Below are 18,835 nucleotides of genomic sequence, written 5' to 3' on the forward strand. Positions count from 1 at the left end.
TTTGAATTGCATGCATTTGCTGTTTACTTGTGTAGGTTAACATGAGCCTTTATTTGCTTCTTATGTGACAGTCCTATTTGAATTTTTGTTTGTTGCTTAGCTTTCTCATTTTTAAGCAACATAAGTGAGTCTAGAACTATCCAAAGTAGAGGTCCTAAACACCTCCAGGACTATAGGTAAGGGACGAGTAGTGCACGCATAAGGTACGCATTAGAAGCTGCTGGAACGCTTAGGTAACAACTGAAAAATAGTAATGTGGTAGTAAAAGAGATAATGACCTGTGCGTTAATGCTATACGTAACACCCCAATTTGGGGAAAGTTACCAAGTATTGCATGGAAATGATCTTATAGGCTAAAAAACCTAGGACCCCTTTAACGTAATTTGTCTAAATTGTTTTCCATAAGAATAATTCGCTTAATTGAGTTTGGTCGGGACCCACCATTGTGGATCTCGAGAGGTGCCTAACACCTTCCCCTCAAGGTAATTTCGATCTCTTACCCGATCTCTGGTGATGTAAACTGGTTCCATGAGTTATTTGCTTTAGGTGCCCTAATGCACCCTAATCCGTTAGGTAGCGACTCTTCAAATCTCTTACCCAATCCCAAAAGAAAAGGAGTTTTTCTAAAAATATCGAAACCTGGACTTCGCGAGGAAAAAAGGGGCGTGGCATCAGCCACATAATTAATTCCAAGTGTAGTATTGATTTTCTACAATACAGGCACAAACAAGGCTAATTGAGCTCAACAATTGGTATGATAGTTCAGATTGATGATACATGGCTTGATTTGCTTGCCCCGACGAACTTGGAGATGCGCACACACAAAAAAGTTAGTTGTGTGCTTCAGTTGTTCTAAATGCTCCAACGATATAGGCGGCACACGGTAAATCTCATAATTTGACCCATGAATCATGGTAATGGACCACGTGACACTTAGTTCGATCGAGGGGTAGACCGGTGGATCGTGGTGTTGGAGCCACATAGAACTTAGTGGGCGTTTGGACATAAGAATTGTAAAATTTCAAAAAAAAAAAAAAAGTGAAATTATTTTTCAAGTGAAAATAGTATTTGAAAATTAGAGTTGTGTTTAGACATGAATATAATTTTGGGTTGTTTTTCAATTTTTGTGAGTGATATGAATGAAAATTTTAAAAAATAATTTTTTGGAGTTTTTCAAATTTTCAAAAAAATCCAAAATTCATTTTCAAGTGAAAGTTGAAAATTTTTATGGCCAAACACTGATTTCAGAAAAAAGTAAAAAAATAATTCGAAAAAAAAAAAAGAGAAAAAATTCTTATGTCCAAACGGGTTCTTAGTTTGAGAGAAAAAGATTATTGGGTATGCGAACATAGTTTCACGTTGCTATAAAATTGAGAACCTACTGCTTTTACTTGTCATATAGGCATTCTGAATTTCATAATCCTATTATATTTATTTTCTTCTCTTCAATTTCATTTCCTTTTTCCTTTTCATAAATTGATAAATAATAAAAATGATTACTATATTTCAAGGGCCATCATGGTAAATAAACACAGATGTTCCCACTAAGTAGATCTAAGAATCTTCATTTAGGAGCTCAACTACTGCTCCATCCGTTTTAATTTAAATGAGGTAGTTTGATTCGGCACGCGGAGTTTAAAAAAAAAGATATTTAAAACTTTTGATTTTAAAAATTTAAAGGGTAAAAGTTTTATGGGGCCAAAATATTTGTGTAGTTATAAAAATTTTTATTATGATAGAATAGGTAAAATAAAAAATTTAAATGTATATTATTCTTTTTTGAACAAGCTAATAAAAAATATTTCATTTAATTTGAAATAGAGGAATTACTATTTATTTGGCTTTGTCCACCATGTTATAAGTTCCCTTAATCAAAGAAACCTTCCACTTTCCCAAGTTAAATTAATCACTAAACTTAGTGCCCTACACATTCCTCTCTCTTGTCATCCAAACAACCATCTTCACATTTCTTCTCCGCTCCAACTCCTTCGCTCTTCCTAATATCTTGTCAAAACTCAAGACTCAATCTAGAGTCTCTGTGTATAGTCTATATTCATATTCAGGGTCGATGATGGTGGTGGTGATCAGAAGCAGGTGCTCTCACACTTCCCACATCACTGAAATTATTATCACCAGCTTCTTTCGCCACAAGCTCTAAATCACAAGTGTTTCCATATACATACTACTACAAAAGTAGTCTTTAACAAAGAAAAAAGATACACAAGATCATGCCGATCTTCGGTTCTTGATCTCTCTATGGCGGTTTCTTGATCAGGTTCTTTAATACATAGATTCTGCAGCTATGGCTGGTCCAGAATTGTTCTACGGCGATGCTGCTGGTTTTAATGGTATTCTGCTTCAGAACCAGGGGCTTATGTCTTCATTTGCTACAAAAGAGGCTGTTGGTTCTCCTGCTTCTTTCCTTGGTACATAATTCTCCTCTTTTGTTTCTCTGCGTTGACCCTTATTATATTTTGTTCTGTAATTAGCGTTTTCAAAAGTTACAAAGGGAAAAGCTGATTTTTTAATATACAGTAATTGTTATTGAAGTTGAGGTTTATTCATAAGCTGTAGATGTGATAGTATGCTTGGGCCTGCCGTTGTGTTATATGTTGAATAATGCTATCTTTGTATGTGGTATATTTAAACTTTGATATAAATCTGATCAGATCTTGATTCTTTAAATCAGTTTGGGATTTTTTTCGGTGTGTTATATAGAATTGGATCATTCGGTAGGTTATCTTTTATTTGATAATTGATGTGAATGATGAAATTGAACTTGTATATACGTAGATTGTGAATGATGGAAATGATTGAACTTTTATTTAGTGCAGTGAATGATTGAAATGAAAAGGAATTTGGATTTGGAATTGAATTTTGTCGATTGAAATTCTGCTAATTGTTCTCTTGTCACTTTATCTTTCAGCCTCCGGTTCCATGGTCAGCTTTCGTGGTGTAAACGGAGGGAACAAATCAGCTAGGTCATTCTTTCAGTCAGTCGAAGAGAATGAAACAGATGAGTTGGAGGAATATTTACATCAACCAGAGCAAAAGAGGCGACTTACAGCTGACCAATTACAGTTTCTTGAGAAGAGTTTTGAGGTGGAGAACAAACTAGAACCAGAGAGAAAAGACCAGCTTGCTAAAGAGCTCGGTTTGCAACCTCGCCAAATAGCGATATGGTTTCAGAATCGTCGTGCACGATGGAGGACAAAACAGCTCGAGAATGATTACGAGGCGCTGAGAAATAAATATGACAATCTGAAAGCAGACTACATCAATCTTCTCAAAGAGAAGGATGATCTAAGAGCTCAGGTAATGACCTTTATAACATACTGAAATCACAAGCTCCTTTTGATTTTGTGTCATAGTAAAGTTTCATTTTTGAGCTAGTGGACAATGTTTATGTGAGAATTCAATCTTTGCGCAGGTTATCCAGTTCACTGATAAGCTGCTACTCAAGGAGAAAGAAAAGGGGGAACTGGCTACTTCTGATATAAAGGAACTTTCCGATGCATCGCCAAAAGAAAACATGATTGATCAGAAAGTGTCGGCTATTACCCTTAAGCAGCACGAAGACTTGAATTCTGTTAAAAGTGACGCCTTTGATTCAGAAAGCCTGGTGCAATCCTCTATCTTAGACCAGTCAGATTTATCTCAAGATGAAGAAGAAAACTTGAGCAAGAATCTGGTTGTACATGATCATTATCCCATGACATCCTCAAACTTGAGCTGCTTTGGATATCCAGGTGAAGATCAGGGCTTTGGTTTCTGGTCATTTTAAGTTCTTGAGTTTACGTAAAATATAGTTACATGTCCTTTGTTTGATTATGGTGGTGTCCGGGCCAGCGGCTTATATGCACCTCGCGACTCTGAATACCTGCTACTTTCCACTATCTCCATCTAGTTGGAGACAGGGCATAGGCTGACATTTTGACGGAAAAAAGTTCCAAGGTATGGGTCACTTAGTTGGGAACTTTTGGGTATTGTGCTTTATCTTGTTCATTGTACCTCTCGTGAAGTTTTAACTTTTGTCAACTAGGAGATGGATTTCTGAGTCTCAGCTATTAATTGGAAGTAGTATTCTGATGTATACTATGAATAAATCCATAAACATGTAAAATGGAGATGATGTTACCAAAAGGCTATTGTTTGTTAAATTCTATGATGTTCCAATAGATAGTCAGCTTTTTCCTTCATAGACTATTAGTATAACTTAACCCTCCCCCGCCCCTTCTTGAAGGTTAATTTTTCGATATGCGATTTTGTTAGTTTAATAAAAATAACTCTAAGAAACAACATTCAAATTAATTACTCAAGTTTTCTGATCTTCATCTTCTATTCTCAAAAGACTCTATGCCATAAATGGGTTAAACTTTTACTGCACTTTATTGTACGAGTGGAAGTCCTAGTCTTCCTAAAGTATAGAAGTCGTTGGTGGATTGAATGACAAAATCACACATTCACGATTTACATGCAAAAGTAAAATCACTCTTTGCTTGTCCTCTTAAAGAAACAAGTTGATTTAGTGGAATGCCTTGTAAAAGGGAAACAACCAGTATTTAACATTTAATAGTTCCAAGAATATTCTGTGGAAATCAAAGCAAATTTAGGATTCTGGGTCTGCCATTGCTTTCAATTCTGCGTATCAACATTACATGAAGGAGGTGAATCCGGAACCAAAATGTGGTTTTTTGATTCAAAATACGCAAATAAGTGTTAAAAAAAAAGTTATCAAACTATATATAACGCCACAAATAGTGGCGCTATACAGTAACGTTAACTGCACCGTTACTGTATAGCGTCACTATTTGTGGCGCTATACATAGTAAAGCTGACACACCTTACATAGCGCCATTAATAGTGGCGCTATACCCCTTATTATCATCACACATAGCGCCATTAATAGTGGCGCTATACCCCTTAATACAAATCCTCCCGTCTTCTTCTTCTTCTTCGTTTCATCTCCCTCATTTCTTACTCCCTTCTGGTCCCCCCCCCCCCCCCCCTTAAAAAAAAAAATTTGGGTCCCCCCGACACATAAAAGTTGAATATTGGTGGTCTCACTGTCGAGTAGAGCTTCGTGTTATTGTGGATTCACTCTTTCGGAGTCAAAAATTCGATCTATTTATATTTCGAAAATTCTAAATCGAGGTATTTCGATTTATTTTAAGTTGAAACTTTTATAACAATGCATATTACTTGATTTGTATGTGTTCTATTTCGGTTTGTGTTTATTTTTTCCGAAACTAGCATGTTAAATTTTATCCGGATTTAATTTTAGTGTTGTATAAAAATATGTAAATTAGTCTAAAAAATGTGTTTGTTAATATCCTCATGTATATTTATGTATTTTTATGCCGTTTAGTTTAGATTATTTTTTAGCGTAGTAAAATGTAGACCTTTTTAGTGTAGTAAAACGTAGACCCTTTTAGCGTAGTAAAATTTAGAGCCTTGTAGCGTAGTATTGTGTAGTAATTGTTTAATTATCTTATATTCTAGCACGAAATCCATAATTATAAAAAATTCATATATATATATATATATATATATATATATATATATATATATATATATATATATATATATATATATATATATATATAATTCTTACAATTAATTTATTAAAAAATATGAATAAAAATTATAAAAAAACATAAAATTATTAATGATAGTTTGGTACTACTGGGCCTCAGAAAATCTAGCACGAAACCCATAATTATAAAAATTATATATATATATATATAATTTTTACAATTAAGTTATTAAATAAATATGAATAAAAATTATTAAAAAAACATAAAATTATTAATGATAGTTTGGTACCACTGGGCTTCAGAAAATCTAGCACGAAACCCATAATTATAAAAATTATATATATATATATATATATATATATATATATATATATATATAATTTTTACAATTAAGTTATTAAAAAATATGAATAAAAATTATTAAAAAAACATAAAATTATTAATGATAGTTTGGTACCACTGGGCTTCAGAAAATCTAGCACGAAACCCATAATTATAAAAAATTTATATATATATATATATATATATATATATATATATATATATATATAATTTTTACAATTAAGTTATTAAAAAATATGAATAAAAATTATTAAAAAACATAAAATTATTAATGATAGTTTGGTACCACTGGGCCTCAGAAAATTTAGCACGAAACCCATAAGTATATATATAATTTTTACAATTAAGTTGTTAAAAAATATGAATTTAAATTATAAAAAAATACATAATTATTAATGATAGTTATTAAAAATTATGAATTTGCAGTTGACGACATGGATGCACCTATATATCCCGGCCCTCGGACGTCGGAGCTACTACCCTTGCAGCCCCAGCATAGATCCGAGCATATATGGGGGGGAGAGTTGCTTACGCAGACTTTTCGGGGTAGGAGAGTGGATTTATTGTGGGAGTTTTTGACTCCTCCCCGCATTCTACATCCCCGTGTGGTCCATCACCTGGAGGAGATGAGATTATATAGGATCATTAGCATTGGCCGGATACAGTTCGACTATGCTTTGATCACGGCGTTGATTGAGCGGTGGCGACCGGAGACGCACACTTTTCATCTGCCCATCGGCGAAGCCACCATCACACTCCAGGACGTCGAGATTTTATATGGCCTGTCCACTGATGGCTTGCCAGTTTTACTGCCTGGGAATATGAGATATTTTAATCGGGCTTCATATATGGATATGCTGCACAGGCTCACGGGATTCAAGTCCGAGGACCCAGATGTAGCAATTGGGAGCAGTCGTATACAGTTGGTCCCCATTAGAGACCACTTGGTGCAGATCCACGATACTATCACCGACGACTCAGCGGAGGTGGATGTGGAGCAATATACGAGGCTATTGTTGCTCCTTCTATTTGGGGGGGGTCTTGTTCCCGAACACTTCGGGAAACCTAGTGAGCCTCCGTTTTTTGCATCATATTGCGGACTTCGATGATACAGTCAGCTACAGCTGGGGTGGTGTTGTCCTATCATTTCTGTACAGGCAGATGTGTCGGGCATCCATGGGCACACAGAGAGACGTTTATGGCTTTCTGCCACTTCTGCAGGTGACAACTTATTCAAATAATATGTCGTTTAGTTACAATTCTACCTAGTTATAGTTAATCTTTACGTCAACTTTGTATGTTAGGTTTGGGTGTGGGAGCGATTTCTGCAGCTTCGGCCACCTCTACCACAGCTACCGACTAATGTACATATTCCGGATCTCCCTCTAGCTTGTAGGTGGGTATTGCGTCGTAGACTTGCACGAGAGTATCATGGCTATCATAATCTCCCCTTCTGTAGGGATGTGTTGGATTTTCTGGAGGACGCACAGGTGAATATCTAACTAAACTTACCAATTATTGTTTAACTAGGTGTTGCGCATATTAACGGTTTGTGTTATTATTTGATAGTTCATCTGGACGCCGTATAGCGAAGAGCTGATAGGTACCCTGCCAGCGTATTGCACGCACGACCGCCATATTTGGAGGGCTTCCGTCCCTCTCACGTGCCTCGATATTGTTGAGCATCATGCCTCAGAGCGAGTATTTCGTCAGTTTGGATTTCCGCAGCCTATACTGACTCGGCCTGCATGGGATCCTTTACATTATGAGAGGGATGATCGGATGAGGGTGGACGACACATTTATTGATTGGCTGACAGCGCAGTTGGGTATTTGGGACAGCCGAGGGGACTTGACCCCAGCTCCGCAACACTTTCCTATCGAAGTTTATATGGCATGGTACCGCACTGTTTCCTGACTTTTTATCGGGAACCCAGTTCATCAGGTAGATGGTCGGTACGTCTCACACGCCGGGAGACATGAGGCTTTGCTATGTTTTCTGTTATTATCAATTACATTAATAGTAATTTCAAGTCAAATACGTAGTTTATATTAAAAACTTTTGTGCAGGCGATTGGATTGCATACCGTATATCGTATGGGGCAGCAGATGCAGAGTTATGTCCACGATCCTGTGATCATGCAGGACTATAGTCGTCGCTTAATGGATGTGGCTGCCCAGACACTACAGCGAGGCCGATCGGATCAGCGTTTGGCATACCAGCCAGATTATGTTGACCCAGCCACGTACCAGCGAGGCCGTGGTATGCCACGAGGTGGTAGCCGACGAGCTGCTGCTGCTTCACGACGACCTGCTGGTGCTGGACGACGTGGTCGTGGGCGGAGAGGAGGTCCCCAGCAAGGGGGCTTTGAGGCTTCTGCTGATGATGTTGCTGCTGATATGGGAGGTGGCATGCATGAGACCGACATGCCGTCTTACAGCCTTGGCATTTATGACACTCCAGGGACGTCGCAGGTGACCCCATCGGGTCAATTCTTGATCACGGGCTCGGATTTTCAAGGAGTGGAGTTGGGTAGATATTTCCCTGGCCCGTCTACCACTGATGAGTCTCGACCGATCCGAGATTTTGATAGTGGGCACCGACTGAGTTATGGCAGCTCATCACATGCGCAGGTATGAGTTTATTAGTATTAATTTTATTATTGTTTTTACTATAACTTATTTATTTTCTTTAACTTTATTAATTTACTTTTTTAGGCTTCATGCGATGCTGCGACAGATGACTACATTCAGGATCCAGACACGATTATGGTAAGACAATATAAATTTTTGTGAATTGTTATGTAGTTTTCTATACTAAGTTTGATATTATTATGTAGCCTTCTACTGGACCTGACAGCACCACCGATACATGTCATCCTGTGCCGCATCCGGCCATAAGGAGACAACTTGATGATGATGATCCTGATAGCGTACCCGGGCGGCAGGGGATGCGCCTCAGGCCAACGGCTACTTTGAGACACACCGGATGCGGGACACATTGATTCGGTCTTCCATTTTTATGTTTTTTTGGTGTAAATAATATTTTTGTATACATTAACAACAATATTTAATCGAATATGACAGTTACTTTTTTTTAGTTCTCATTTCGTTTTATAGTATTTGGTATAGTAACACAATAACTTAAACTTAACTTCCACTTAAATTAAAATAAAATTTAGTACAACAAACAAGGAAAACATTACTACAACACAAACACAAACATAACAGGCCAACATAATAAAAATACATGACATATGAAAATGACACTAAACACATACACGCCAATGCTCCATCCTCAGTTGTCATTTATTCTTCGCTCCAACCACTTAAATCGTTCTTCCATTTGTTCTTTTTCTTCTTCTAACTCTTTCACTCTCGCCTTCACCTCCGCAAGTTCCCGTTTATATTTTTCGTTGCGTTCCTTGTGTGCTTCACAATTCCATTCTGCTCTCCATTTTTTATCTTCCACCTCCTTCAGTTTCTCCCTCATTTCTGTAATAATTCTATCTCCCTCCTTTTGTATTCTATGCTGGTATAACCACATATTATGAAATTCATGTAATCTATCCCTGTAGCTTTCCTGATAACATGGTTCCTCAGCCCATTCATCAAATTCACAAGTAGGTTCGTCGGGTTGCTGGTACAACGTGTTCATACAGCACCAATAGCAGCGTCCAACGTTAGCACCTTCCCACCCACAATCCATCATGCATGGTTTTCCACATAAGCAAATTGGTGGACGACCGGGTTGAGCCATTTGTGAAATATTTGCTTATAATAAAAAACCTTACTTACTTTTAATGAAATATTTCTTGGGGAAATTTTTAGCACACAAAATAACTACAATGACCAAATCATAATTAACAAACAAGAAAATATTATTTCATAAATACTTAAATCGTATACATAACAACTAATTATTACAACATGAACTCATGGGTAGTTAGGTACAATAGAAGAACACCCGCCCTGAGCTTGATTATTGTTGCCACCCAAAGGACATTTTCTACGGTCGTGGCCTGTTTGCGAGCATATACCACATTTGCGTGCATATACGATATCACTAACATCCATTTGGTTCCGTATACGCGTTCTCTTCTGCACCTGTCTTTTACGCAAATAGGACTTGTTACACACCATTTTAAATGGTTCTGGGGGCCAGTAATGCTCAGAACCCACTGGTTGCAACTGACCACTATATGTGTTTAGGTATTTGGAAACACTATATTGTTGATCAATATAGTTGGTCTCCGCATAACCAACACGTTGAAAACACTTGATGGCATGTGAACAAGGCATGTGGTAGATTGACCATTTCCCACATGAGCATAACCTTGTAGATTCATTTACAGTATGTACATTATTACCCCGATTATTATGGATAGCGGTGCGAACTTCAAAAATACCTCGTTCGTTATCATATTGCAAAAAGGAATGCCAATGTGCTCGCCGTCTGTATTTCTCTAATCTCTTCATAGGCACTGGCATAAATTCAACACCCCTTTCCATCAATTCCGTTGCAGCTGCAGACCGTTGTACAAACCTCTCCGCCATCTGCTTGAACGACATACGCACCATGGCTGTGACGGGCAATCCTCTTGCCGACTTTAATAACCCGTTGAAGGATTCTGACACGTTTGTAGTAAGAATTCCCCAGCGTCTTCCACCATCTGCATGCAACGTCCACTTTTCAGGATCATGTCGCGTTAACCAACGATATGCTGCCTCGTCTTCTTGCCTGATAGAATCCATATGCCTCCGAAATTTATGTTGTTGGTGGTCTGTTGCTGCCATCCACATCAAATCATGTAGATCCTTTTTGGGATGTGCCTTCTTGAAATTGGCCTTAAAGTGCCTCACATAGTAACGGTGGTATGCATAAGGTTCTTGCCAAGCAGGAAGGTTCTCCACAGAACTTAATATACCCCCGTGCCGATCAGATATTAGACAAATACCTGAACGCTGTTTGACAACGTGCTCCTTCAAGTGGTTCAAAAACATTGTCCACGTCTCTGTGCTTTCATTTGCACAAATAGCAAAGGTTAGAGGAAATATCTATCCTTTAGCATCCACTGCCACGGCTATCAATAGCTTGATATCGTACTTTCCATAGATATGAGTTCCGTCTATGGATATTACGGGTCGGCAATACGGAAAACCATCAATTGTTGGCTTAAACGCCCAGAACACGTAATTGAATATATATTCTGGTTTACCCGGACTCCGCTCAAGCTTCCATTCAATAACTGTTCCGGGGTTAAAGTGCTGCAGTGCAGCCATGTACCTAGGCAGATCTGCAAATGACTTATCCCAGTTACCATAGACTATTTCAAACGCTCTTTTGCGCCCAAGATATGCCTTTCTTTTAGTAATTGTGTGGCCATATTCCTGGTGGACTTCTGTAATGCACTCTTTGATTTTATACCTTACGGATGCTTCGATGTGCGGAATAAGTACAAGAGATATCAAGTCAATATCCAAGTTGAAGTGATTCCCGTTGAAAGTGTCCATTTCGCATGTGTGGGTGGGAATGTATTTACCCACTTTCCACATACCTGTCTTCTTCTTCGACGCACGCAACATCCAATTACATGGCCAAAACCACCTGCGGCAAATAGCCTTGTATACTGTCGGACTTGACTCTGATACCTGCATCTCACGACACTCTTTAACATTGTGCATTTTACAAGCCCTGCTTACGCGTGCTTTATCAGGAAAAAGCATCCCCTTTGCAAGCACCGTTGGTCTAGACTCATCCCACATTGTTGTCCGGATTTCATCAAAATCCCTTGTGAGAGCTTCCACATCTGGCACGGCTGGCAAGTTATCAATATAAGGAATCTGCCTTGAATGAAACGACACTTCAGACTCGTACACTTTTCGTCTATGGGGGGATCTCTTCAAATCGGGTCCTTCCTCCTCGTCCTCTTCATCACCATCCTCACGAGCAAATGGTGTCTCGTCTCCCGATTCATCGGCATTGTTATCGTAATCGTTGTTCTCTTCCTCACTCTGTGCATATGCCAGATCCTGATATAATACGTCGTTTTCGGGCAATTGAGTGAGTACGGATAGTTCAACTTGCTCGTTTTCACTTCACATTTCAACAAAAATATACGCTACTAAATTAATAAATGCTTTATATATGGCTGTAGTTTTTCACTTACAAGTCGTAATGTGATGACATTCCATGATGGACGTTTTCAGTTAGGTGATGACTACCGGCTGGGCCACTTGTAAAATTCATATCCGGCCGGTACCCCCTATTAAATAAATGAGCGTTAAAATTAATTCAATACGCCAAAAATATACATAATTAACACAAATGAAAATTGAAGTTTACCACTCTTCTTGTGAATTATGGAAAGCAGGGTATAAATTATTTTCTCGCTGCTCATTCACCGACGGTGATAAATTTAAATCAAGAAAAAATCTTTCATCCGGAACATGTCCGGCAAAAACTGATCCAGAATAACCACCCGATGACTGGGGGTTATCTCTACTACGCACAACCTCATTTTTTGGAACGTCTTCGACCTTCACGTACATCTCCAACATTGTGATTACAAGAAATTCCCGGCATTCGTCCGGAGTCCTCAAGAAATCACTCAAAGTGTCATCATCGTCGATGTTAAACTCTGAGTAAAAAGCAACCCCTTGCGGCGTAACGGAATACGGATATCTTCCGGTTACTTTGAGTATCACTGAACGTTTTCTCACACTCATTTTTTTGCATAACAACGATATCAATGTTTCGTACTCCATTGAAAGTGGCAATTTAACATTACACTTAGCAGGTAAACTGTAGCCCACAGAGTTATTCTCCATCACGGTGCAGTTAACGTTACTGTATAGCGCCACTATTTGTGGCGTTATATATAGTTTGGTAACTTTTTTTTAACACTTATTTGCGTATTTTGAGTAAAAAAAAACCACATTTTGGTTCCGGATTCTTACATGAAGTATATGTTCTTTATGTGCATTACAACTTGAGGTATATATTCAATTCATGGAAACGTCTAGTTGAAAAGGTTTTTTTTCTTTTTTCGACTGAAATTTACTAACTTGACTAAATTGAATTTGTGCTTAATAAATTTACTAGGGGTCGGGGTTTAATGCTTTCTACCAAATGATTCTTCATTCCTTGATATATGGTTGAAGAGTTGATAAAATGTTAAGTTAAACTAGAATTATTATGATAAGTCAGAACTAATTAAAGAGCTAAGTAAGATGATACCATCAAGCAACTCCAACAGCGATGGGGAGGTGATGAGAAGACACATCAATCTGAATCCTCCAAGCTGGTGAAAGTGAAAGGACCATTATTCAATAAGCCTCTTGTTTTTGTAGCTCGTCATATTATTAATACTTAACCCATCCCTGATTTATTTAACAAAGTTGACTCATTTTATGTACCTCTGGTACTGATATAGCCAGGGGGCCTAGGGCCTATAACCTTGTTAAACAAAGTCAAAAACCATTTTGTACAACCTTTTTTTTCTTCTTTTGTGCTTCACACATCCGCCGGAAATGTCTTTTAAGAATGGAGGGATATATCCCGTCCATCCTACCATACTCTTTCATATTAAAACCAAACCATTTGTTAAGCTGTCTAAAATGACAGTGTGTCACTGGATGAGATTACTGGCAGACTTCGACCTTTACGGAAATAAAAAGTAAAAAGAACGCACTTGGTCAGAAGTTAGAATAACTTAGACTACTTATAAGTTTATCGCTCATGCGGTTATGAAGAAGATGATTGTGATTTTTATTACTAAAAATTACTACAAAATTATGAAACATGCAAGAAATTCAAAGGTGCAAAGCAAACACTTAGGAAGAATTCAATGAGATGGGAATATTTTAGGGTTATAGGATTAATGTCTCTCCTATTGCGTCCTTCCGGTTGATTTAATTACTTAATTTATCTAATTTGTTGATTAACAGGGTTTGTTACGCTCGCAAAGTTCTTTCGACTTTTCACTCGCCTATTCAACCCAACCTAATGCTATATGTCTATAGAATCAGAACTAACAAGAATGCCCGTATTTTCTTGCGAAATAACCAAGTAAGACAATTAGAATATGTCTATCCTAATCGCGAATCTACTCTTTGATGCCCGGATTCAAGAACTTACTTTACTCAATCTTATATGCAATCTATAATTTGCACTTTCAAGTTTAGTTATAAATTCGTAGATAGTATTCTACTGTTAGCTACGCAAGAAAATAATTAAGTGCAAGATTGAATAAACAAATTAATATAATAAGTCAAGCAAAATAATCAGCCATCAAACAACAATAGTCAATAACAACCCATAACCCCATAATAATGAGGTTCTTAACCACTCATGTTCCTAACAACAATCAAAGTATTGTTTTTAAATATAGAAGCTATGAACGCTAGATGAAAGACGGAAGATTCGACGAATTCCGTGCTCAGTTTTTGTTTTTAAACCTTTGCCGCCTTCGAATATTGACCAACCCTCACTTATCACGTTTAGGGAGTATTTATAGGCTAGGGTCGGACTCTGCAAATCCAAAACCGAGTGAAAAACGTCTAATGCACGGACTGGGAAAGGATCCAGACCTTAGAGCTCGCGAGGACCGGCCTGGGGCGCGATCCAGAGCTCGCAACGCGAGGCTAAACGCCTGCTCTGCCTCACTGGAGCCAGGCGTCACCTAGCCCGGCTAGGGCTGTGCATAATTTTGTAAGTACCGAATTATCATACCGAAATCGAGAATTTTGGTATTTGATATTATGGTATTTGGTTTAAGTTTTAAAAAAAATAGTATTTGGTATTTTAATATGAAATATCAAAATACCGGTACCATATAGAAATATATATTATATTACACAAACACATATTATTAATTATAACATAAATATAAAAAATCAAAAATTTTACTTTCCTTTATTCTCTAAGTTCATCAATTAACTCTAAGCAAGTAACAAGACATTTCTAATGATCAAATTAATTTCTTTATTTATAGTTTTCTCTCTCTCGGTTGATATTTGCTTGTTTTGGATAAAAATTTTGTCAACAAACATTTTTAGTTTTGTACTTTTGAGTACTTTAATTAAAAATATTACATTCTATTACTCTATGCACTATTTAGTATTAAAACCAAATAAACCGAAGTTACCGAACCGAATAAGTCGAAATCGAAAGGAGAAAAATCGAACCATACCGAATTTAATTAGGTATGGTATTGGTATAGCATTTTAAGAAACTGAATATCGAAAATGCCAAAGCGAAATGTCTAATTACCGTACTGTACTGACCGATGAACACCCCTAGGCCTAGCGCCTAGTTCTTGGCCTTGTCCAATTTTTGTTTTTTCGTTCTCTTTTTATGTATTTTTGATATCTTTGTATGAAACCTTCACTCGTTTTTCTCTTCCAATGATTCTACTCATAAAAACGACACCATTATATCACGACCCAGAATTTCCACATTCGGGACCGAGATGGCGCCTAGTATTTCACTTGCTAGGAAAGCCAACGTTAGGGGATTCTTAAGTCAACTTCAGTCAATTTTAACAACAAAACAGTTAAGCTAAACATAAGCTAAAACCAAATTTGCGGAATACCAAAAAACCCATAATAGCTGATACAATTCGAATCTGGTGTCATGATTCACGAGCTTCTAAGATTTACTACAAACAAAGTCTGAAAAAAAATACAACTGTTCTGAAAAAAAGAAAGAAAATAGTATAAATAAAAAACTAGGAAGAGACTCCAGCGTCTACGGACACCAGCAGATCTACCTTGGGTCCTCGACAAGCAAGTCCAACTGCTAACCTCACGATCAGCTAGGGTCGGTACCGAAATCTACACAAGAAATGCAGAGTGTAGTATGAGTAAAACCGACCCCATGTACTCGTAAGTGTCGAGCCTAACCTCGACGAAGTAGTGACGAGGCTATGACAAAACACCTACATAATAAACCTATGCAATTAATAGTATATATATAAAATAAGCTAGACAAGTAATATCGGGAGGGGGACATGCTAAAGGGGATACAAGGTATAAAAATTTCAGCAGAATTGATAACCAGGGCAATCAATATTCCTTTGACCAGTGAAAATAATTAAACCCAGTAAGAAAAAGTGCACGACATCACCCTTCGTGCTTTTATCTCAACCTCACAGTGAAACAATGAAACTGCATGGCATCACCCTTCGTGCTTTTACTCTCAACCTCACAATATAAATCAATAGATATGGCACGGCATCATCCTTCGTGCATTAACTCTCATAACATGGAACATCATCACCCTTCGTGCATTAACACTCTCCCTTACCATAGAGCAATGAACAATTAACAACATGGATATAGAATAACAAGAACAATCTTACTTCAACATTTGGTTACACAATACCAACCTCAACTTTGAAATCAATACTCAATTATCACCAAAAATCCATAGACATGGTAAGAAAGATCAAGTTAACAATAACTAGTCTAAACATGGATAACATGATAAAAAAAGCAATAATTACAAGAAATCAATCCAACCTGCATGCTTAAACCCAACAACAACGCATAAGTACTTGTCACATCACATATATGTTGTACCCAACATCTAAACACGTAGCAAATAGATAAATAAGCTATATTCCCTCAAGTCAAGGTTAACCACGACACTTACCTCTCTCCAAAAGGCCAAACTCACAGCTCAACCACAACTTTTCCTTTGAAACAAGCCTCCACACCAATATAATCTAGCAATTTACCAACCAAACGATTCAAATTAAGCCTTAGGAACTACCCACGATTAAAAAGAATTCAATTTAGGTCATTATTGAAAAAGTCAACAAAAGTCAACACCCAGGCCCGCTTGGTCAAAACCCGAAATTCGGACCAAAACTCGATTACCCATTCATCCCCGAGCCCGGTTATGTAATTTGTTTTTGAATCCTACCTCAATTTGAGGTCTAAATCCTCATTTTTCAAAAATCCCAAATTCAACCCAAAACTCCCAATTTCCGCCATGAAAACACAAGATTTTTGATTGAAATCTAAGGAAATGTAGTGGAAGATTGAAAGAAACTAGTTTAGAATCACTTACCAATGATTTTCGGAAGAAAAGTTCTTTGAAAAATCGCCTCTAGGGTTTTCTTGTTTGAAAATTTGAAGAATAAACCAAAAAATCTCGTCTAAGTCATATTTGATCAGTTGTAGATATTGCATTTGCAATGCGAAGGATCAATCACAAATGCGAAGACCATCATACCTCTGCTATCTTCTCAAATGCGAAGACCATCACACATCTGCTATCTTCGCAAATGCGAAGAATAGTTCGCAAATGTGAACTTGACCATCCGTAATTGCGACCACTTAATCGCACTTGCGATCACTGCCCCCTCCTGTCCCACTTCGCAAACGCGAAGTATATTTTCCAAATGCGAACTTAAGGTGGCCCAACTACTCTTCACAAATGCGATGAGTAGCTCGCAAATGTGAACCTCTCAGAGGTTGCAAATGCGATGCCTGATCTCGCAAATGCGAGATCAGAGGCCTGCACTAGAACTGAAAATCAACAACACTTCTAAGTCCAATTTTACTCCGTAGCCTATCCGAAACTCACCCGAGCCCTGGGGGCTCTAAACCAACTATGCACACAAGTCTAAAAACATCATACGAACTTGCTCGCGTGATCAAATCGCCAAAATAACACTTAGAACTACGAATTGAGCACCAAATAAATTTAAATTTTCAAGAAAACTTTGAAACTTCTATTTTCACAACCCGACATTCGAATCACGTCAAACCAACTATGTTTCTCACCAAATTTCACAGACAAGTCACAAATATAGTATTTGACCTATACCAGGTTCCGGAACCAAAATACAGACCCGATATCCAAAAGTCAACCATTGGTCAAACATTTCAAATTCATTAAGCCTTTAACTTTCAAATTCCAACAAAGTCTGATAACTCGGGCTAGGGACCTCCGAATTTGATTAACGGCATACGCCCAAGCCCCAAATCATGATACGTATCCAACAGGACCGTTAAAACCCAAATCCGGATCTATTTGCTCAAAGTATTGACCGAAGTCAGCTCAAATGATTTCAAAGCAAAATTTTCATATTTTTCACAGTTTTTACCATTAAAGCTTTCCGGAAATATGCCCAAACTACACATGAAAATCGAGGAGAGTTAAATGAAGTATTTAAAGCTCCGAAGTGCATAATTGGATTCTAAAACATAAGATGACCTATCAGGTCATCACATTCTCCACCTATAAAATAACCATTCGTCCTTGAACAAACATAGAAAAGTACCTGGACTGGTGAAATATTGGGGATATCTACTCCGCATGTCCGATTCGGACTCACAAGTAGTTGTATTGACGGGCTGACCTCTCCACTGCACTCGAACTGAAGGATAACTCTTTAATCTCAACTGACAAACCTGCCAGGCTAGAATAGCCATCGGCTCCTCCTCATAAGTCAAATCCTTGTCCAACTGGACAGAGCTAAAATCTAACATGTGGGACAGATTGCTTGATACTTCCGGAGCATGGACATATGGAATACCGGATGAACTACTGATAGACTGGGTTGCAATGCGAGCTTGTAAGCCACCTCACCCACTCTCTGAAGAATCTCAAAAGGTGTGATATATCTTGGGTTCAACTTGCCCTTCTTTTCGAACCTTATTACACCCTTCATAGGTAAAACCCGGAGCAACACCCGCTCTCCGACCATGAATGCAACATCACAAACTCTACGATCGGCATAACTCTTCTGCCTGGACTGGGTTGTGCGAAGTCAATCCTGAATAATCTTAACCTTATCCAAAGCATCTTATACCAAATTTGTATCCAATAACCGAGCCTCCCCCGGCTCGAACCATCCAATTGGCGACCAACACCGCCTACCGTATAATGCCTCTTAAGGAGCCATTAGAATGCTCAACTGGTAGCTGTTGTTGTAGGCAAGC

General features: G+C 37.9%; 2 protein-coding genes across 4 annotated transcripts; both read left to right on the top strand.

Moving 5' to 3' along the window:
- The first annotated feature begins 1,885 nt into the window (after positions 1–1,885).
- Positions 1,886–4,199, top strand: LOC104246643 (homeobox-leucine zipper protein HAT5-like). Its single transcript, XM_009802505.2, has 3 exons — positions 1,886–2,426; positions 2,927–3,315; positions 3,431–4,199. The coding sequence occupies exons 1-3, from the start codon at positions 2,303–2,305 to the stop codon at positions 3,782–3,784; spliced, it is 867 nt and encodes a 288-aa protein (XP_009800807.1). The 5' UTR covers positions 1,886–2,302; the 3' UTR covers positions 3,785–4,199.
- An 857-nt stretch (positions 4,200–5,056) lies between these two features.
- On the top strand, positions 5,057–8,942 carry LOC138880386 (uncharacterized). 3 transcript variants are annotated; one of them, XM_070160443.1, is made up of 7 exons: positions 5,057–5,154; positions 6,306–7,100; positions 7,184–7,369; positions 7,449–7,834; positions 7,949–8,512; positions 8,597–8,650; positions 8,719–8,942. In XM_070160443.1, exons 4-7 carry the CDS (start codon positions 7,775–7,777, stop codon positions 8,881–8,883), a joined length of 843 nt encoding a protein of 280 aa, XP_070016544.1. In that variant the 5' UTR covers positions 5,057–5,154; positions 6,306–7,100; positions 7,184–7,369; positions 7,449–7,774; the 3' UTR covers positions 8,884–8,942. The 3 variants fall into 3 exon arrangements, with proteins under 3 accessions (XP_070016544.1, XP_070016545.1, XP_070016546.1); XM_070160444.1 differs by having other exon boundaries at positions 5,058–5,154; positions 7,449–7,777; XM_070160445.1 differs by having other exon boundaries at positions 5,059–5,154; positions 7,449–7,823.
- Positions 8,943–18,835: the final 9,893 nt, after the last annotated feature.

This window comes from Nicotiana sylvestris, chromosome 10 (assembly GCF_000393655.2).
Source record: "Nicotiana sylvestris chromosome 10, ASM39365v2, whole genome shotgun sequence".
Taxonomy (NCBI): Eukaryota; Viridiplantae; Streptophyta; class Magnoliopsida; order Solanales; family Solanaceae; genus Nicotiana; species Nicotiana sylvestris.